The 21,906-nt window shown below is 38.9% G+C and overlaps 1 protein-coding gene across 4 annotated transcripts in view; it reads right to left on the reverse strand.

Moving 5' to 3' along the window:
* The window catches only part of MCF2L (MCF.2 cell line derived transforming sequence like), a 68,189-nt gene that overhangs the window by 21,486 nt on the left and 24,797 nt on the right, over positions 1–21,906 (reverse strand). For all 4 annotated transcript variants that reach the window (XM_010162613.1, XM_010162614.2, XM_029083656.1 and 1 more), the window contains exons 3-13: positions 18,240–18,330; positions 7,858–7,977; positions 7,271–7,387; positions 6,621–6,770; positions 5,805–5,929; positions 3,903–4,017; positions 2,791–2,910; positions 1,756–1,947; positions 1,358–1,549; positions 431–590; positions 212–282 (exon numbers count right to left, since the gene is read on the reverse strand). In XM_010162613.1, the coding sequence (XP_010160915.1) occupies positions 212–282; positions 431–590; positions 1,358–1,549; positions 1,756–1,947; positions 2,791–2,910; positions 3,903–4,017; positions 5,805–5,929; positions 6,621–6,770; positions 7,271–7,387; positions 7,858–7,977; positions 18,240–18,330 (1,453 nt within the window). The remainder of the gene's footprint in view (positions 1–211; positions 283–430; positions 591–1,357; positions 1,550–1,755; positions 1,948–2,790; positions 2,911–3,902; positions 4,018–5,804; positions 5,930–6,620; positions 6,771–7,270; positions 7,388–7,857; positions 7,978–18,239; positions 18,331–21,906) is intronic.

Here is a 21,906-nt window from a genome sequence, read left to right on the forward strand (position 1 = left end):
GGCAACTATTTACCTTTCCTCATACCTAGCCCAGCAACAAAGCAGCCTCTATTTAAACCACATGACTGCTTCACCAGAGTTACTTCAATAGGGGCAATACCATCACTTTTACAGTGGAATTGCCTCACTCGTCTTGAAGGTTTTGAATATTCCATTGTATTATGACTTTCTCAAGCAGTATGTGTATGAAAAGCACAAAGAAAAAAATTACCTTTCCTCTTCTGTAGTTTACCCTCCGAAGTGCATTGCTTTCTGAGTTGGATACGTATTCTCTTTGAACACCTAAGCATGTAAACCAGAATCAAACATCAGTTAGAACTTGAGCAGATCTCACACAGATGTTTGTGCAACCACAAATTACAGCTGAAAGTTTATTCAAGTTTCTCAGCATAGCACAAAAAATTAGTTAAAGGCTACTGCAGTTTCTTACCTGGAGAGGTACAAGGAGATTTTACAAAGGCTTCAGGTCTTGGTGCAACTGGCTGAACAGGACGTGTCTGCTTAGCTGCCAGTTTCTTAAGACTCACTTGTCTCTTTTGAAACATTTCTTCCATACTTTCTTGCTTCTGGAAAACCTTTTGCACATGCTCCTACCGTTGCCACAGAAATTAAAAATAAAAAAAATAAAAAAAAAAATCCCTGTCAAAGACCTATCAACAAGCTACACTGCCACTTACAGCACATTGATGTGAAACTGCGATAGCTTTTATACCACATATAAAAAATATTACCCTACTCTTCACTCCTAACAAGGCATAATTTACAGTCATTTAGTACACTTAAAAATTGGAACATCACTTCATAAAACATTCTGTGCGCCTGCTGCAGAGAAACCAATGAGGTTCAGGTTTCAATTTAAAAAAAAAAAAAAAAAAGGGAAAAGTTTTTCTGACAGCATCTAATGGTTCTGTTATACGAAGAGATCAACTAAGAGGAAAAGGGACATGTTGTCAAGTTCTAAAAAAAAAGAAAAACCCAACCAAACCACCAAACAAAAGCCAAACCAAAACAAAAATGAAACAACAAAAAAAGAGTTACAAAGAAGAAGTCATACAAATATCAAGGACAGTCATGCTTTTGCTACATAAAAAAAAGATATTTTAAATACTCATTTGGGAGAATTTTTCTTAAAAGCAATCCTACTATTTGAAAAATTGAAGTAGTTATTAAAAGGCTCCAAAGCCCTTGATGCTTGTCCAAAGATATGCATTCACCTCAGGAAAGGAAACGTGTTGGCTTTCCAGTTCCCAGCTATAATTTCTAGTACTGATTATTTACTTTTATCAATGGTCATGCAAGAGAGTAATTCTAAAAGTAACAAATGGACACATAGATACATATAAACACCTTCTGGTACCTTTAGGTCCTCATTGAGGATGTGTGCATAATCTCTGTAAATTTTATTCAACTCCTTGATTTTATTGCCTGCACTTGTATCCAGGAATTTCTCGATCTCCTGTAATGCTGATTCTGCACCATCTTGAGACTGACACTTATCTACTGGCTGCGAAGCCAGCAGATAAATTCCTTCATCACACCACTTCATAGACTAGAAACAGAGAAAAGAACAGGTTCAGAATGCACCAATGTCAGCATCAAAATAAAACATTTCATACCCCTACTTGTGATGTATTTGGCTATTTAAGGAGAAAACTTACAGCACATCCAGATATTTTTACCTGCTATTATGACAACTGATTGACTCAGGTTTTAGCAAACAAGACGGGAAACAGAACTGTTCCATACAAAATTTACCTTTTCTAGTAAGCCATGCAGTTCTAGAGATTTGTTAAGAAGATTCCTCCTCTGTTCTGTCTCAGTAGTGAAGGCGTCACAGAGATGATGAAGTTCAGTGCATTTTGGAATAATGGAGTCCACAGCATAATGGTTGCTTTGAATAAAAGCATCACCCTCTGAGGCTAGCATTCTGGCTTTTACTATAGTTTCCTAAGAAAGCAAGCACTGATTTAGGTACATCTTTCCTTGGATCAACATAAATGAAAAAAATTTAAAATTGTACTATTTGTTTCTACACAATAAAATACATGTGTTGCTATAGAATACATCTTTACACCTGCCTTGCTTAATAAATAAAAGTGATTTCCTGTCTTCCAGATGCTCAAGAACTTTTATGCCTCCTTCTTTATTGTATCAGAGTACTTCAGAAATATTAATGAGTTTAATCATATGGCCTCTGTGAGGGAACCACTATTAGTCCTTCTATGTCTTAGTTATTCATCAGTGTGTTTGTGTCCTTATGCATGCAATTTGGAGTACAGCAGCAAACTGAACTCAAATTAAAAAATATCTAACTCTAGCACCTCAGCCTTGAGAGCAACGACCTTGCTTATAGAGCTCTAATATTTAATTGTGAAGCACAGATCATAGTAAGGTTCCCTTTCTACATTCTTCAGACTGTGTGTTTTTGTTGGTCATCTTTTGTCATATTGTACATTCAATACACAGCCTTCTCATTTCTAAGACTGAATGAAATAAGTGGTTTTAATAGGAATGGAAGTGGCTATGAAAACACTTCATGCAATTCTTCCACGAACTGATCACACTGACTTTGTGACTGGTCACTCTGCTCCTTATTGAGGGATGGCCAAGAACTAGGCCACTCCAATGGTTAAAGACTATTCCAAATTCCTTCTGCACATTCCTTGAGACACTGATTCTGCCCTGTTGTCAGCTTAAGCTCTTCTCACAAGATATACTCAATAACCAAATATGCTCCCTCCACACACGCATTGTCATAGTAGAAATTAAGGAGACTTGCAGAGCTCTTACACGTGATTTTTCTTCAAAGCTGGCAAGATCCTTCAAAATGTGCTCCACATGTGAACAGCTGTTTCCCACATCTGTGAAAGCAGATAGTCTCTCTGACACAATATCCAAAGCTGCTTTGACCTGAAATGAGACACAGCTATGTATCAATGAAGATGATTCCACCTTTCTGGAGACCCATCAGTTAAATAGCTGATAGCCACTATTTCCAGCCAGGTGACTCACATTATGGGGTTACTGGGGCACAGAGACAAATCACTTTTTTGTCAGCCTACCTTTACCCCCAATTCAAAATGAAAACAAACACAAAGAAAAGGCAATGAAGTAATTCTGTTTCCTGGTACTGGAAAAAAAAAAAATGCAGGAAAACTAATGCTCAGGAAACATTTATGATCTTGCTTTTACCAGATGACAATAATACAAAGTGACATTAACATAAACAGCAAAACATAAGGGAGAGGTCCTCACCCTAACAATTGGTTGATAGACAGACATACAGACAGACAGACATACACACACACACACTTGTAAGAGGGTTTCTGAGCAGTGCTCCTCTGGAGACACAAGGGCCATGCTCTGAGATCAGCTACACCAGCATAAAGAGACTGTAGGTGCCATCAAACATATGAGTTAAACTAACATGAGATCAGAAACTGGCTGTAAAACTTTCAGTTCAGCCTCCACCCAGCTTCTAGCAGTGTGGTTGCAACTTCCCACCCACAGTGTTGGAGACTGTTTTATGAAATTTTAGCCAGGAGGTTTAGGTAAGTCTTGGTTGCATAAAAGGGACTATTGGCAAGTTGAAAGGTTTGCAGCCAGCATATTATGCTTCTGCGGTGGAGAACAGGTTTCAAAGGAGTTTTTGAATGCTTATATGCTGCTGGGCCCATGGAAAAAAAAAAATTGTAAGACTGCAGAAGAGAAGCTATTATGTCTTTCTAGGCAAGTGTTAAATGTAGTAAAGATAGCAGGATGTCAGGTAAGGACATGTACAAGAAAAAGGTTAGAGAAAGCTTTCAAGCACACATAAGAGTTGTAAAAACAAGAGGAGGAAGTATTCTCTTCTGAATAATTTCTATATTACCAAATATTGACTGCCATCAAGCAGTTCTCACCTCTCTAAAATTCTGTTCAAAATTCCGAAGGCGCAGACACTGCTCAAGTTTTTGCTGATGCTTAAACCAAAACTCATCAAAGGCAGTCTCCGTTTCATGTAATTGAGCCAGAAGCCTTTAAAAAAAGAAATACTGTAAGAATGATGGGTGCAACCTTCAAGGGACAATGCAATCTTCCACAGTAAACAAAAAATCCCCACAAAGCAATATTTTCCAGTAAAAATACTGGATACAAGAAACTTTTCTGAGTATTGAACAGAATTGTTTCCTAGAATAACACTGACGTAAAACTGAAACCCAACATAAACGTTAAGTTCTGAAAAGTTGTCTGTGCTGATTTGATGCTAGCTGCTGCATGTACTGCTTCTCAGCCCTGGCATGGGGACGTGGTGACTTGGGGCTAGCAAACATAAATCAAACATGCAAATGTGTGTGGGCTAGGACCCAGAAGAACCCAAGCCTTGGGCTGTAAGGAAAAATGAAGGCAAAAAATTCATACTGCTGTGACCAGCCAGCTGCCCTTACACTTCATTCCTTGGAGCAAGGCTCATAAAAAACCTGAAGGTCATCTCCTCCTCTGAGCAGAGTTACTACTTAAATATCACAGGTAAGTGTACAGCAAGAAACATTTATGATAGATTAAAAGAATCTTTTCATGAATGAACATTCATTTATGATGAAAAGAATCTTCTTCAATTATAATGTTGGCCAATGCCTTGAGACTTTTACTTTTCCACCTATCTTCCAATATTACATTTGACAGTATGGTATCCTACGGACTTATATTTACAACGTGCTTTGCTGTACATAGGCTACATCTAGGAAAGACCACACATCAGAATTCTAATGATTTTTTGTCTTTAACAGCACAGAAACAAACCTTGAATTTACAGATTAAAACTGATTAGAAAAAAGGCAGGGATACACACACACGGGTTTGTTCCAACTTCTGTCAGATATTGTATCAAGTGGGAACGTTTTGGATAAATTAGCAATCTCCACCCAGATTGTCCTTCAGATAGCTGATAGCAACAACAAGCAAAAAAAGTGACTTCTGCCAAGCTTTGTGGATTGGAATGGAGTTACTTGGAAAGAAAAGTCAGCCCGAAACATGGAATGACAGACAAAAAAAGAATGCAGAATACTGCCTGGGGGAAATGAGCTATGCTTTCACAGCTTTGTGCAAATTTACATCTGTGCTATGGTGATATAATGTCTTCAAAACTGGCAGTAATTTCAGAGGAGAGGGGTGGGGAGTAAAGGAAAACATCTATTACTTATATGCCCAAAGGAAGCATATAGGAAGTTTGTGCATAGATACTTCAAGAGTGGTGTACTCCCTAGTAGCCCTTGAAAGGCTACTAATGACGTTGATAAGCTATCAGCAATGTTAATATCTCCTTCAGGCAGGTTTAAAGAAAAAAAAGTTTCCACTTCAATTCAAAAGGACTTAATGAAAGTGGACAAATTCACTGAAAAGAAGGGAGATATAATTTCTGTCATCCCTTCCTGCTTTCCTTACAGCAGCAAAATTTCCTTGGATTGATCTTTAGTCTCTAAACAAAGCATCAGTATTCACTAAAATAAGGAAAAGCTGCTCAACTGTATAAACCAAACCTGACAAAAAGGAAAAAACAAAACAAAACAGCATTACTTTGTTGGTACTGGAACTCAAACAGCATCCCCTATTTCCTTATAGCCAGGTGACCCAGTAATGGACATCAGGAGATTACTTTGCTCTGACAACAGAAGAGTTGTTTCTGAAAGTACTTTTAATGAGTTCACGGGTAACATTTGCTCGTTTGCTAAGCACGCATATGGAACTAAGTAGAAGAGCTGGGGAGGGCGCAAGAAACCTAGAAAAGCAGTATGTTCAGTATTTCTGAATTTCGCTCCTCTCACCTTTCTACTGTTGTTTGATTGTCTAGCTGATCTTGATTCAGTTTGTATTCAGGATTCTCAGTAACTGGTTTTGTAATACTTCCAAGGATATCATCTCCCTGTTCTACTGCTAACCTGATATCCTCCTACAAAACAAAACAAAAAACCCACACGCTGTAGTTGTGTGTTGTTTTTGTCTTTTTTTTAAGCAGACTTCATAAGGCATCAAACTGGAAAAAGAATTTTGTTGTAATAGTAATAGAACAAGCATAGTTTGATTAAAAGCAGTGTTTGACAATAAATACAGACAGCAAATGCTAAATGTCAGCTTTTTCTATGATTATCATCTTAGGATCCCAGTGTAACTCAGTTGAATTTTCATGATAGATTGCCTTCTTGTGTCTCCTTAAGCTACAAACATCTCAAAAATTTTAGATGTATAGTTTTGAAACCCCCAAATAGTTTTCGCTTAAGCTGATTTGAAAGAACATTTGTCCATTCTTCAAAAGGTCATATATTTTCATATGCATGCAAATACAATCATATTCCTTGATGCAAACAAAACTACAAATTAAACACACCACTATTTACAAACAAATTTCTGTTTCCATGTACAAATCATTATGCATTTGTACATACATGAACTTAGCCTCAAGAAGTGTCATTTTTGAATCCAAAAAGGATCTTAACATCAAACCAAGCAAAACAAGTTAAATAAGATTTCAATGTTTCACATTATTAGTGTCTATTAACATCTTCTTGATTTTCTATTAACATTATTAGCTATAAATTAAAACAGTTTAACTAGAAGTCAGCATCTTTAGAAAAATTACATACCTTCATTTTGTCCTTCTTTTCCGTGTGTGTCGCAAGAAGGGAGCTGGTTGATTGCACATCATTTGGTAGTTCTGTTTCAGCCAGCTCAGTCCCAAAGGACTGAAGAATCTGAGCTGTTTGCTTAACCTTTTGGGCGAAACCTTCTATAGCCTTTTGGAATAAAACCATTAAAGATTCTTCATGCTCGTCACATGCATATGTACAGACACATACACACAAAATACAAGTCTCAAAACAAACCCAAGCAGATGAATTACAAGACTGAAAAATGGTCAAAGTATAATTTTGCAAGCAACAGATACCGTCACCATTAATTCCTTAATTGTATATTTTTCCTAGGCTCTTATCATGTGTATCTTCCTCATGCTTTTATAATCTGGAGTTATTTTACTACTTGAGCTTTTTCTTTCTCATAGCAAAAACAACAAACCTCACAATAATACACTGTAGTTCCTTTGCTCTAAGTGCTCAGAAAACCACTCCCGAATTATTACTCATATTACTTCTCTGAGATGACTAAGTACCATTGGGAACATCTTCTCACTCGGAGCAAGTCAACTTGCACCACTTGGAATCTGTTTTATAAATGACAGGGTATAAAACAGAAGGCTTCATTAAACTGAAAAGTTAAAACAAACACTAAGACTTACAGTCCGACAGGACAGCCATCTGTTATGGCAGTAATCCAGGGTGCCACCAAGATCTTCTGTTAATTGTGTTTTATCAATGTAACCCTGCAGTTCTGATACTGATCCCAGCATTATGATCTGCAGCAGCAATGAAAATAAGTGAAGGCGATCAGGGGTGAGAAGTCTTTTGTTAAAGATTCTAAGCCACATCCATTCAGCTTCTGATAGAGAAATTCCATTATAATACAGAAGCAAGTGATGGCATTACTTCCTTTGAGTACAGAAGAAACAAACTTAACAGTTGTTTCAGTTGACAATGATGTAAATTTAAATCACTGTAAATTAGCATGAGCACCATGTTTAACAGTGTGTACTAAAATAAAGCTTATGAATTATACAGCATAAATGACTCCATCAGGGCTTTTTATCTTGATAAACCATACACAGTTATTTTCTCAGAGGAACCTTTAATTCAAGATTCAAAAATGACCTTTAAGCACAGGTTTTTTTGTTAGGGTTTGGTTTTGGGTTTTTTTTTGGTGCTTGCTGGCTAGGTTAAGTACTTTAACAGATCTCTGATAGTAAAGTGAAAACAGAGGATTACTTACAGGTACTTTCATTTTAAACTCATCTTTGTTGAACTTGAAAGCAATGTCTGAGAGAGCTCGATGAAAAAATCCTGTTGGGCGCAGAACGAGGACTAGTTGCAGGTTTCCTGGGAAAGATGCCTGCAAAACAAATTTAGTCTGTTATTTTTGCGTATCAGCTCCAGAAAATACTTTTCAACAAGGAAAACCCCCTGCTAAACTGCAAACTAACCGTATCAAAGGTCTCCCATAGTGGGGTGACCAATTATAAACCTATCAGCAAGGCTGGCAGAGAGCTTCATTCAAACCTTTTACTTTTACATTACAAGAGCATTTACTCATCTTTGGGAACAGGAAACTATTCTCCTGGAACCGATTTTTTCAGGGCTGGCTTGTACTGCTCTTCATCTAAGATTACATCCTAGCCAAGAAGGCTAATGAACAAAACAGTAGTGGTTTAGTGCTTTTTCAAAAGCAGTACTTTCACAGTTATCTTCTCTTCTCTTTAATAGAGGATGCCAAGAGAAACATCCATTATTGTCTGAACACCTAACACCATATTTCTAATTTGCACATATACTACCTTGCCGGTTGCCTATACAAACTATTGCCACTGAGACTGAATTTCTTGGGCAGCAGCTTAGAAATAAGCTTTAATTTTGCAGACAAAAATGAAAAACCCAAACATAATAATTCTCAGCTGTGTTTTTTCTCATCATCTTCCAACTACTATTCTGATGGATCTCTCCCAGTTCTACAAGTGACAGGGGGAAAACAGAAGAGAGGAGAAGGAAAGGAAAGAAACAGCATTAAATTACTAAAAATCAACCTCTGCTGTGGCAGAGGTTTGCATACTTGGCATTTAGCCATTCTTGAAATCATACAAGTCTTTCTCCCCTATTCAGTATTTCCATTGTAGGAAAGCAGTGAAGCTCATTAAAGAAATGATCATCACAATTATTAAGTATGCAATTTTCTTCATTATACTGTTGGAAATTATGTCACATTTCTAGCAAATTGAATCACTAGGGGGGGGAAAAAAGCCAGCCAAAAAACAAACACTAACTGAAGGAGCTGTTATGCTACGCTCTGTTTCCATGTCTAGTGAAACTGTTAGTATCTGGAAGGTTGGAGAGTGGTTTTTTTTGAGGTTTCCAAGGGTTCCAGGTATTTAGCATTGTAAACTACAACCTTTTAAAGAGAAAACTAGTTTAAAACTTTTTATGGAAGACTTTACAGATTCATTGTGGTACCCTAGATATTCAGTATACAATTGAGATCACAATTTGATTGAGGAACCTTAAAGGCTTGAGCTTCCAATCTGCCTCCCCTTGAATGATGTCCAAATTTTCTAGAAAGCACGGTGGTTCAGTCACAAAGGAGCCTGTCTGAGGTATGGGAACAGAATCCAGGTAATTCTGAGTGCCCACACCAACTCCTCATTGTTGTATCGTAAACAATCTTTCTCTGTGTACTAAATGTACACAGAGACTTACTGTGGACTTACTAACCCACAGTTACCAAATAGAGGAAAAACTTTTTATAGAAAATTCCTTACTTTCAGAAGAAAAAGTTAATAAAGGTGATTTTTCACTATTTCTTTCTGAATGATTGTACCAAGGACAACCACAAATTTCTTTAAGAAAACTATTTAACTCATACTATGAAACATTGCGAGAATTGACAAAATATATTTTTTAAAATTAAATCTCTGGAATAATCTTTTTAGAATGATAGCAATGTAGTCTATTCATTTAGACATCATAGAATCATAGAATGTTGGGAGTTAGAAGGGACCCACAAGGATCATCAAGTCCAACTCCTGTCCCTGCACAGGACAATCCCAAGATTCAGACCATGTGTCTGAGGGCCTTGTCCAAATGCTTTCTTAATATTGTCATGCTAGGTGTCAGTTTCTTTTGCTGTTACTGCCTGTAACAGCAGTGCTCAGAGTCTGACTGAACTGTTATTTTTCACCTTCGACTTCCAAAATGTGAAGCATATTCAATGGCAATGCCAACATTTCAGAAGAAAAAGCTCCAAGAAGAAACATCTTTTATATAACACATTTAGAAAAAAAAGGGATCTTCATGTGAGATACCCAGCACACCACAGGACATCCAGACACACCGCCTTTGGCAGTGCATGTTTGCCACCCTTGTAGCCTTACACAGAACACTGGGAAATGCCTACCCCGTTAGTTTCAAGTTGAGCAGATACATTGGAAACACGCAATGCCATGAAGTCATAAAGCATAAAAGACACCACACAGTAAAAGTAAATTTTAAGTTACATGTATGAGTAATAATTATTTTAATTTTAACTTTAAATCCTCACTTTTACACTTTGTGACTGTAGCCTAGATTTTTACTCCAGAATTTCAGAGAAAATATACTGAAAGTGACCCAGGGGTGGTTAGTAGCCAACAAGCTGAACAGGAGTCAGCAGTGTGCTGCTGCAGCAATCAAGGGAAATCAGATCCTGGGCTGCATCTGCAGGGGCACGGCTAGCAGAGACAGAGACGCAATCATGCCACTCTACTCAGCACTTCTCCAGCCACACCTGGAGTACTGTGCCCAGTTCTGGACCCCACAACTCAAGAAGGAGCTGGACAGGCTGGAGAGGGCCCAAAGGAGGACCATGAAGATGATCAAAGAGCTGGAGAACCTGCCCTATGAGGAAAGCCTGAAGGAGTTAGGTCTCCTCTCTTGGCTTGATGGGGACCTCATCACAGTGTTCCAGCTGCCACTGCCTTTGCTTCCTATTTGGTTTTGTTTTTCCAATATAATCCAAGTCTTAAAAAAATCACGCCTTCTCTGCTTGTTGTGGCTAGGAGTCAAATCTGCAAATTGATCTTTGTTAAACAACAAGAAAAGGGAGGATTGCTACAGTAAACAATGTTGGACCAGTGCCAGCTATTCCAGTTTATCTGAGCTTATATCTGCACTGCCCAAATAATACTATTTTCTTAGCTTATTGCCCCCCCCAAAGCCCTGGTGACTTGCAGAGACAATGATATGATGCAAGAGACATTCCTTAGATGCATGTGAACTTCATCAACCAACTTCACTCTGAACATAAAAGAACAAGAGAAACAAAAAAAAAATCTCCTTTCCAGTCCAACAGCGTATTTGTTTGAAGTCATTGTATACTAAGCAAACAGAGCAAACATTGACTTCTCAATAATGCTGTGCCAAATGTTAAGCACAAAAATAAATATTCATGTATGTTTAGTAGTACTATAAAATCAAGTGCCTTCAAGGACTGTTTTAGTGATGTCAATGAACACCACTGCAACTTGAAGAAGAGTTTGTGTGCTTGGAAACAATTTGTTCCAAAAGTGTCTTCCTTTCCTAGATTAATTAATATTAACTGCTCCCCCAACATCTTGTCTCAAATATTGTGCTTTAACTCATTTAATGCCTATGCAAAAGAGGTATACCAAGACTTTTGGTATCCTCTATGAAAATTAGGGAAGCCCCTATTCTATTGTAGCCCAACCCATATATTCCTTTGCCTCACTTGCATCACTTTGGCACTTGTTTGATACTTCATGACACTCGTGGGATTAGCTTTCTATCTGCTTAACTCCTTCACTTTCTCATCCAGTCAGGCCAGTGCCAGTTCCAAAGATACAGAAAAAGATGTAGACATGCATGTAATTACCAGTTTTGAAATAAAACTGACCAAACCAGGAATTTATATGCAGCACAGCCCTTAAATCAAAGCTTTCCAATACACTGAGATCTTTGCTACCCTATGAGTACCCTGAACCTGGAATGTGGGAAGAATCTTCACTGGTTGGACAAAACAGGAGCTACTTTAAATCCTCTGGGAAAACAGTTAATAAATACTCAGGAGTAGGTTGACCTGCCTGCTTTAAGGCCTCCACTTCTCAAGGATGGGGAGCTTTCCACTGCACACTCCAGGCCTCTAGAAAGGGGGAACTTGCAGAAACTGAACTGGGTTTTGGTCAAAATTTAGAATTAAGTTAGTTGCATATAATCTTAATTATCACTTTCCTTCATAGAATATTAACGACAGAGGGTGTGTCTGTAGCATCGGTACTGACCCTGCAGTTAAGCAGCTGCTAGTACGGGGAAGGACGGACAGGCAGGCCATCTCACAAATGAAGATGACACAATGCTGAAAAACTAGTAAGGAACCACAAAAGCTGAGCAGGAAACAATCCCTGCCTGATGCTTGGGAAGGGGTGGTGGTAGCAGCTCATTTGCAGGGAAGGAAGGACAGTGTTTCCCCAAAGACAGGCACTGAGATTCTTCCTCTCTTTGATTTCTACTGTGTGGTCTTGCTCTGTTGGCACCAATAGGAAGTTATTTAAATCACCTGGTAATTTTTAGCAGCAATCCCACGCACTCCTGCCTGACTGCGTTTGTAAACACCACATGTGCTATAGGCTATTGGGCAGATAGCATTTTCAAAGGAGGAATAAATCTCATTAAATCACATACTTTACAATAGTCACAATATTCACCGAGACAGGATGCAGTGCTGCCAAGCTGCTGCTCCCCACAGAGGCAATGCAGCAGCAGAGTGATGACTGGGGTCTACAACCTGAAGCCAGTCACCACAGCTTTCAGCAGTGAATGCCCAAAGGTGAGCTTTTGGAAATGAAAACAAACATTTTTGAGTTTTCATATCTTAGGTTTCCTTCTAGGGAATATTTAGTATCCAAAGGAATGATGTGGATAGATATGTATACCTTTTAGAGAGAGGCACACAAAGTTGCAGTCTGCTGTTCAATCCCACAGAGCAATTCACTCAGCTGCCCTGGTGCTCAGAAGTCTTTTCTACTCCTACACAGCAAAGGGAGGCTGTTCTGATAAACAACGAACCTACAACCACTTTTCTTCTGATCAACAGTGAACCTACAGCCCCAAGTAAACAGCCAGCTTTCAGAAATATCTGAACCATGCAAGCCACCAAAGAGCTAATGTTTGACTTGCAGTAGTTCTCTCGAAAAAACCTGGAACACTATTTTCATTTTATGAAGACCTTCAATATAACCACATTACCAAGCTCTGGTGGTGTTTTCCCTTCAGCACTTACTAGTATGCCACTAGTAAGCCACAAGACATTTCTTTCCAAAATATTTCTGTATATAAAAGAGCTAAGTACTTCCCCCCGCTCCCCCAAGACTGTTTGTTCCTGGCTAGAAGTCTCTTACACAGGCTTCTTGTCAAGAAAGAATCTTGAAGTAAATCAATTCATAAAAGGAGCAGTTTAAATCTAGTTTTAAAAACATTGAGCTGTTTTGAGTTAGATCTGGGCTTAATGCCTGTGATGTTATGATCCTGTTTTCAGAGTTTAAGTGATTCACTTCTCTCTTTTTACATATTAAAAAAAAAATATTAAAAAGGAAAAATGGCTGACTATACAAGGATAACTGCCAAAGTGCCTGCATATGTAATATTCTCAAAATATCCAAAGCAATGAGACAAAACCATTGAACACCTCAAAATAACCTTTTTAGTTTATCATTTACTGGAATAATTCATACCAGTAGCCATAAAATGAATACAAATACAGTTTTACCTTCATCAAAAGGTCAAGTTGGTGGCGGTGTTTTGAACCCAAGCAAAAATGAGAAACATGACTAGGGACTGAAAGAGCAGCAGGTTTTTTTCAGACTTAACCCATGTAAATTGTTAAGTGACATTACAGTTTTCAGAACATGATGCAAAGAGCTAGCTAGAAACTGGGCTATCGGGAAATACCTATCCTAACATAGGATAAAATAGTGCCTTTCATGGAGCATCACTTACTAAACACATCTTTTCTCCATCAACAACTCACTAAGAAACTCAACATCTCTCTGCAAACAAGGCCAAAGAACTCATCATTGGATTACTGTAATTTGCTGTTTCTCACCTTGGATGTAAAACCAACGATAAGACTCCAGATGGCACAAAAACGGGACTGCCTGGCTCCTGCAAGGTTTAGGCTGGTATTAGCACTCCAGTCTCTCCACTGGCTTTTGGTCTTCTCCTGCCAGCTAAAGGTCTTGGCCTTAATCTTCAAAGCACTAATGGGCTAAGCCTCTGTTACAGTGAAGACTGCATTTTGATTTATGACTTGCTAAGAAAACAGTGCTCCAGACAATGCAGTTCAAAACAGAAGGCATGAAACCTGCATGCAATACATCCTTAATCAAAGGTGGCAAATCACAAAGCAAACTTCTCCAGGAGGTTGGATAAAACTGAATTCTTATCAGGTTTAGAAAGGGCTGAAAAGTTTCATAACTGGATAAAACTTTCTCACTCCCACCTGAGTGACCCTCATACCAACTGTTTCCTCAAGAACAGTTGCCCACATGTGTAACTCCCTAAGCACCAAGTTTAAGGAAGTTTATTTTCTCTGCACTTTCTATAGGAGGCTCATGGATGGTTATGGCAGAATTTTAAATGATGTTGAGAACAATTTTTTGTTTGTCTAAAAGGCTGAGTTCACACTTCAACCTTTCCCTCAAGGTGGAGGAAGACAATGATGACAGCACAACAGAGACAAAGACAGTGTAATGAAATAGGTTTCATTTTTTTTAAGAAAACACACTGGAACTATGAACAAAGCAGCGTGAAACCCCAGAACACATCCCTTGCTCCTGCAACTGTGGATTGAATATTGCTTGTTTGGATATGATAACATTAGGAGAGAAAAGAAAAAAAAAAAAAAAAAAGAGGAAAACTAGAGTAATTTTTCACTGCATGGAAAGGAAAAGGAAATCAATTTGTCTGCTGTTTGTCATTCACCTGACTTCAGCTGGGACAATATGGAGACTTTTTACCAAGCTATGTGACTGCTCCTCCTTGCATCCTCATTGAGGAACCATGCCTTATTTCCATGAGCCTACCCACTTGCTCAGCAGTTGACAGGGCAAAAAGCTTGAGAATTTTTGTATCTTCAAACAACAGTGTAGTAAGAGTGAACAATTTGCAACAGTTAACTTCAAAATTTTTCTTGTAACACCTTTCAGTTTTCCATGGCCTCTCTAGGAACACAGCAATTTACTGACAAGACCTGACACTTAACAACACAAAGCTTTTGGCATCTCTACCAGAACTCCACCTCTCAGCCTGGCTATCCCAGTAGGCCAGATTCCTCCTAGAGACTCAAGTGTACGGATGAATTCTGTCCATCTCATAGCCATCTAAAAGCTAAGCTTTCTATATAGTCAACAGTATCTCTAGGTTATTGATCCCACCTGTCTCAGCTAGGATGAGTCACCCTTTGAACACGTGCCATTCTGGACTGCACTAGGCTAAAACCAGCACTAGCTAAATCAGAGGAAAAATTTAAAAACAATATTGTTTGCAGTGTCTCTTAAGCCAGAGAGTCTGCAGTCTTGCACTGGATACAGACAACTTCCCGGGCCACCTGCCCATTACAGCTTTGTCAAGTAGAGTATAACAATAGTAAAGCCTGCATGCCTGGGCATGTGCTTGCCATAATTTCTCTGTCTCATCCTAGAAAAAAAGAGGGGCCATCTTTCAGCCCAGTGGCTCTGGCTGTGGTTTCAGTTCTGCTGTCGTAGCATGTGCCTCAGCAGCAGTTATCCTGGGTAAGCGGTACAGCCACTGCTCTTCCACTGTGTCTGCAAAAACAGATTTATGTCATCCTCACAGCCTTGACTCTCTATAGCAACCCCAAATTATCAGCGTGAAATAAAGATTCAGCTCAGCATTGCTTATTTTCTGTCCCATGAGAGAAAATGATCCCTAACAACAAAGAAGGAAAAATGAAGCCTAGAAATTTTTCATAATATAGAAAGATTTTCCACATTCATTTCAGCCTGAAACAAAAATTCTTTCTTCATTAGTTTTGTTTCAAAACATACTGCTAATACCTACTAGTACAAACCAAACATTCATGTGTGAAGAGTCTTTGAAATAACATAAAATATTAATTATTTAAAAAATACATGTTAGTAGGAGTTTCTGGTTAGCAGCTGCTCAGTGCTTATAAATCTATTTCCTACAGTTGTTGGAATATTAGTGATGGGCAGATGCTTCAGCCAGGATACTCCTGTGGGGCAGTGCTCCAGCCAGAGCACCCTGCACTGGCATCTCTGATTTCACAAATTGAAAGGGCCAACCCCCTTGGGGTGATTAGAGGAAAAAAAAATCAGGAGAGATGACTGGGGAGACGCTCCAGAATCTAGTACAAATGAGCCAACAGCCAAAACTTTCTTCTCACACAACGTAAGGCTCATATCCTCACACACAGCAATAAGCTTTAGCAATCAAAACTGCTAGAGATACCAGGCTCTCAGAGACAAGGTTCAACCTGGACAGCCCAAATGACACCAAGATGCTTGATCATTATCAAAAGACAACTCTTGACAGTTAGGAAAACCAAAGAAGTAGAAGTTAAGCTTCTAGTTACCCTTGAGCCATTAAAAAAACCAAACAAATGAAAAAACACCACAAAAAAAACCCCATCAACCAAACAAAAACTTTCTCCATCAGCAGGACTTGGAGAACTCCTCATAACTTCGGCACAAGATATGCATCATGCGTATTTAGCTTCATTTTTTTTTTTAAGTAACAGACAGCAGAAACCTATTTATAATTCACTTATGGCAAATATTATAGTTAAGAAATGTTGGAGACGGTAAAGAAGGATTTGTCAATACATCTTTTTTTGGAATGTGAAGGTAAAATTTTCAAGTTTTCAGGGATGACTTGCAGAAGCCCAAGAGGAGTACTGCCACACGCATGTACGAACACAATATAAAGACAACACTGAGCCAGTTCAGTGAAAAGAAACAGATATTAAAAAACCCCATCATGCCTCCAACAGATTAGATTCCAAATAGGATGCATGATTTCTCTTTTAAATAAAGCTCACAGAAGAATGGGAAATGACAAAAGAAAAATAACCTACCATCAAGAGCACTGCAAAGCAAAGAGCTTGCTGCACTTAACAGCCTTCTCCAGGTAAAGCCCTTAATCACCAACACAATCACTACAATGATGGAGCCCATGTCATGGGGGACAGTTACTCAAGTCCTGTGCTTCTAGGGAAAATAACGCACACTGAAGGAACCTTACCGTACAAGTTAATATTATGGCTACAAGCAACATGTTTGTAGTCGCCTCCCACCCCCTACCACCGCAATTACGTAAATAAAAGGACTATCATATGTGGATTACTTATCTGTCTTTAAACAGAAACTACAGCAATGAATTTTCAAAGAGATTAAAAAACTCCAGAGATATAGTCCTTTTTCTTTAATCACCCCAAACTGTGGTGCTCTCAGTTTCCATTACTGGAATCTGTTCAATGCTGCATCTCAAAAATTCAAAGTGAGCTGCAGAAGCAAGTTTTTGCTAATATTTCTGTATATTTTGAATATTTTAACATTTCTAAACGTACTTATTGTGGAAAAACTTGTATTGTGGGAATACTACATCATTACGTATTCATTTACAAAGAAGTCATATAGTGGGAGTGATACATTACCTTTAACTAAATACCTTTTAATTTACAATAAACAAACATTTCTGTGGTAAAAATGGGGCTACACAAAAATGACATTTACTTTTCCGATTTGACTTTTATTTTACAGAGCTTAAAATTTTCAGACATGAAAAACTGAAGAAAATATGCTTACTGCTCTGCTTTTCAGCACTTACTGGAAAGATTATCAACACTAACAATTCAAGCAAGGATTCAAAAGAAAAAAAAAATCCAAAAAGTAAACAAACAGTATGGTAAGCACATGATAAACATGAATCTGCCTTTTTCTAGTGTGTAAAAAAAAAAAAAAAAAAAAAAAAAAAAAAAGAGGGAAAAAAGCTTCTAATAAGCTTAGTGGTAGTATTTAAAAAGTATTAATTAAAAAGGAGACAAAGTAACCATATATGCTGTTGATTGATCATAGCAGGTACGTAAGACTTCCTTGCTTACAAGCAATACTTGTCTTAATTTGAACACCACAAGATCAACTTTTGCTCCTGAATTCCTTTCACAAGTGCTAAACTAAATCAGGACTCTCATCCTCAATTCTTTCTAAAAAGGAAACTCACTTGAATAGTGAAAGGTGGACCCAAAGCTCTAGGAGATGCATGGGCTGCCCATGCAAACACGCGTTCCCACTTGGGAGAGCTGCACGGTGCACACATTTGCACCCACACACACACGCTCTCCAAGTGCCTTCTCAGGCTGATGTCCTGAGCTGCAAACTGCACTAAAAGCACATCATAGACACATGATGCTTGGTCCCAGTCAGCTGGGATACAAAAGCACTACTGGATACTTCTTGTGTCATATAGCAGCTAACATTTTGCTGAAGAAACAAAGTCATTGCTGCTTTTTTACTCGTAAGAGGAAGGTTCAACATGGAAAATCTTTCTAAGGAGTTAATTTAAAACAGTACTCACTGCTATCCGCAGTAGGGAAGCTTTCACAGAGGTCCATTTGTCCTGTCTGCGGTCTATGACAAGAATAAATCCAATTCCAGCATCTCGTAAACTAAGTTGGGAGGAGGAAAGAAGAAAAGAAGAGAAAGTTCAGTTAAAAATAGCAATGAAACTCCTCTGGTTCTGTCACTCAAAAAAAAGCAGTTAGGAAAAAAAAAAGTAGCCTGACCTTTTTGTGCGGAATATTCTTCATCTAAACACCTTAATAAATAAAGATATATTATAAACTATTGGAAAGATGCAGCAGTCCCAAATATGTTCCACAGAGCTTCAAACCATATTCATATCAAATTCTTCTTTTTAATGAAAGATAGTTTTTACATTTCTTGTACAGAGATTATTTCACAAGGAAATAAAACCCTTTGATTCTCCATTGTTGTGGTGCCAATAAAATCCCTCCTTCATGCTTTTTTCAGTATAATTTCAGGATCAAAACAAAGTTGTTTTCCTTTTGCATCTGCTTTTAACCTTCTGATTGAATCGTCTTCCTCCTCACTGATATCTAAAACTCCTTAAAAACGCAGGTCCTTCAGATCATTCCACGATATTGCTCCACGCATCTCAAATTCTTATATGCCTCCAGGTTGCAAACTTGTTCCCAGGTGCATTTCTTACATTCACCGAAACAAAAACATCCCTACAGCATTTAAACACTCCAAGTCAGAGATGAGAAAAATGCGATCAGACGTGCTTCTCTGGAACGGAAACATCTGTGAGAGAGATCCTGCTCCAACCCTTGCGTACGGGTGACCTTTCTTTTTTGCCTGTGCTCAGCTGCATGTGCTACCGAGTCCTAATCAAGGGATCTGCTCCTGTTTTGTAATTCCCCATCTAAGCCAATTGTGCAATGCCAGCAGCAGCCCTTGCCAGCCAATCGCAGTCAAAATGGAAATGACAGGCAAATACAAGGCAGACGGGCTCAGATTTGTTATTTTCTCATATATTTGGTCATTTTGAATACATCTGCTGTATTTTCAGTCCAGATAATAATTTACAGCAAGGCCTACTGTCGGCACTGTGGGGCATTTAGAAATACTGCACAATGATTTATTATTGTCATACCTTTAAAGACAATATAAAAATCAACACACCAGAATGCCAGGATCCCTTGTTCAAGATTGCTGAATCATGAAAACACCAGCTTTGCTTTTTAAGATTATGTTGGTAGCATAATAATAAGAGGATGCTGAGGAGGATGAAGAACACAGGTACCCAGATGTGTCATCTTACGCTATTCTTCAAAATTACAAATTTAAACATGACTCACAGTCTACCCCCTCTCTTTTACAAAGTGTGATATCTCTCAATTTTATAGACTAAATATTTTGAGAGAAACATGAATAATCACAAAAAATGCAAAGGAACAGTTATTTCTTTCAAAAGAAGCCAAGCAGTCATTTTAACATAAGAGAATATTAGAAACAACACCTCACTGCCCACATTCAGAGCATGTTACTTAACTCTCGCCTCTGGGTTAGGACAATGCTGATAAACAACATCTGAGCAGTTGCCTTGTAAGCCTGAATAACCCTTGCAGACAAACAGGCTGTATATTAGCAATATGCTTCCCACTACGGTAATTTTCCATTATTTACTAAAGCTTCCCCTCTTCCTTCTCTTTCTTTATTTGAAGAGCAAGAGGAGGAGAGAATTTCAGGTTGATTTTAGCACCTTCCTCTTCCTCGTTTGAAGTTCCCACTATTTTAACCTTTAGTGACTAAAAAAAAATAAAATGTTGATAGCAACCATGTTCCACATTAATCAGGTAGCAAAACAAACTCCTTGGGATACATAGCCTAAACTTGGATGAAGGTGCTACAGCTGTTCCCACAGCAGTTCCATGTGGATTTCAAAGAGTATTAAGACTCTTAAAGACCTATTTCCCCTGAACAGTGGAAGTCCCAGCAAGTCCTGAAATTGCTGGAAGTGTAATCTCAGATCCCAGAGTACCTCCATGCAACATCTGTATCATATTTCAAGAAACTATTGACATTTCTGTGCAACAGGAATAAAATTAAAGCCTCTGACAGAGCATCAATCAGATTTCTCTCCAGGAGCACAGGGAAAGACAGGTTCAGCTAGGATCCCGGAGATGATCTAGATGGCAGCTCCACACAGTTAATCATCTCAACACTTGGCAATAAGCAGGGCTTAATATCATTCTCTTAGAAGAAAAGACAACTCTTAAGTGGAAGAGTTGACAAAGGAAAGCACATCTCTAAGCCCAAAAGACGTCTTTATTAGGCAGCCTTCTTTTTCCACTGGATCATACTAAGAGATCTGATACACTGGGTGGTTGCATGATTCAGAATGCAGCCCCCTTCCAGGCTCAGACGCAAAAGCCAAGATTCCCCACTTCTGGCTAGAATAAATCCAGTGGCAGAGCCTTGAGCACCTGACTTCAAACCGTTAACATTCCATTAACACAGATTGCTTAAAAAAAAAATAATTAAGTGCTCTGTTCTGAACTGATCACAGTGGGAAAAATATTTGTTATCTTGACAACAGTGTCTTGTTGCAAAGGGCTGGCTAATGAGCTTGGGATCCAGCTCCAACAAGTCGTAGGCAGGAAGCAACAAACCAAACTAAGACATTGTGTACAACAAAGTTGAGAACATTATGAAGACAACAAAGTCATGTATTCAAGAAAAGTAAATATTGGAAACAGGTCTGTTTGCCAGTGCACCCTTGCTCTACTGACCTCTCTTTGCTGCCACACACACCTGCATATGTAGATACAAGACAGCTTGCAACACCGCCCTCTCTTTTAGGGCACAGGATGAATGGTGATTTGGAAACAAGCAGGTATTCAATTTTCCTTTGGCTCCTGATGTGAGTGCCAGCTGTCCCTCTATCCCTCAGCCATATTTCTCACATTCTATCTGAATACTGATTTCCTCACCCCCTCCTCCCCTCCATTTGCTTGAGAGTAAAGCATTGGCTTCTGCTCTGTGTCTCAGCAGAAGCATGCTCCAATGGACACAGCCTCTCCTGCTCATCAAGCTTTACCCCCTGCCTTGCTCCAGTTGCATTGTACTCAACAGCATAGCCCAGGTCTTCTCACGCCTCTGTATCACTCTCCAAGAAACCTGTCACCACCACTTGCATTTCTCATTCCCATTCATTCTCATCCCTTGTTCCAAGAACAGCACAAAAAGCCCTAAAGCTTTCTTTTTTGAATTATTTTATACTGTCAGGATAAATGACAAAATTGGTTGTCATGCCACCCCTTCTTGAATATCGCAGTCCACTCATCCTCCAACCTGAGTCTCCCTTACCCTATGTCCCACTCAAACTTTCAGTACCTTCCCTCAGGTGGATGCTTCCCTTGGCTGTGGTCCTGCCTGCTGAGTCAGGCAGCTTGCCTGCACTGCCTGCCTGTCAACAGGCAGCACACACCTGCCATAAGACAGTCTTCCTGCTCTCAGCCCTGGTCATGGACCTAGCTCTTAAGAGCAGCTCATTCTGCGACTACAGAGAAGCCCCTGCTCAGCCCCAGGATGAAGCAGGACATTTCTGACAACAGGCTTGAGGAGCTACTGAGCATCTGGGACCTGGGATTTATGCAGATTTTGCTCAAGGTATTTCCTTGACACAAAGGCCAACATTCTTCTAAGTGTCAAGTCAG

The sequence above is a fragment of the Antrostomus carolinensis genome, unplaced genomic scaffold (genome assembly GCF_000700745.2).
Source record: "Antrostomus carolinensis isolate BGI_N321 unplaced genomic scaffold, ASM70074v2 scaffold8572, whole genome shotgun sequence".
In the NCBI taxonomy this organism is placed as follows: Eukaryota; Metazoa; Chordata; class Aves; order Caprimulgiformes; family Caprimulgidae; genus Antrostomus; species Antrostomus carolinensis.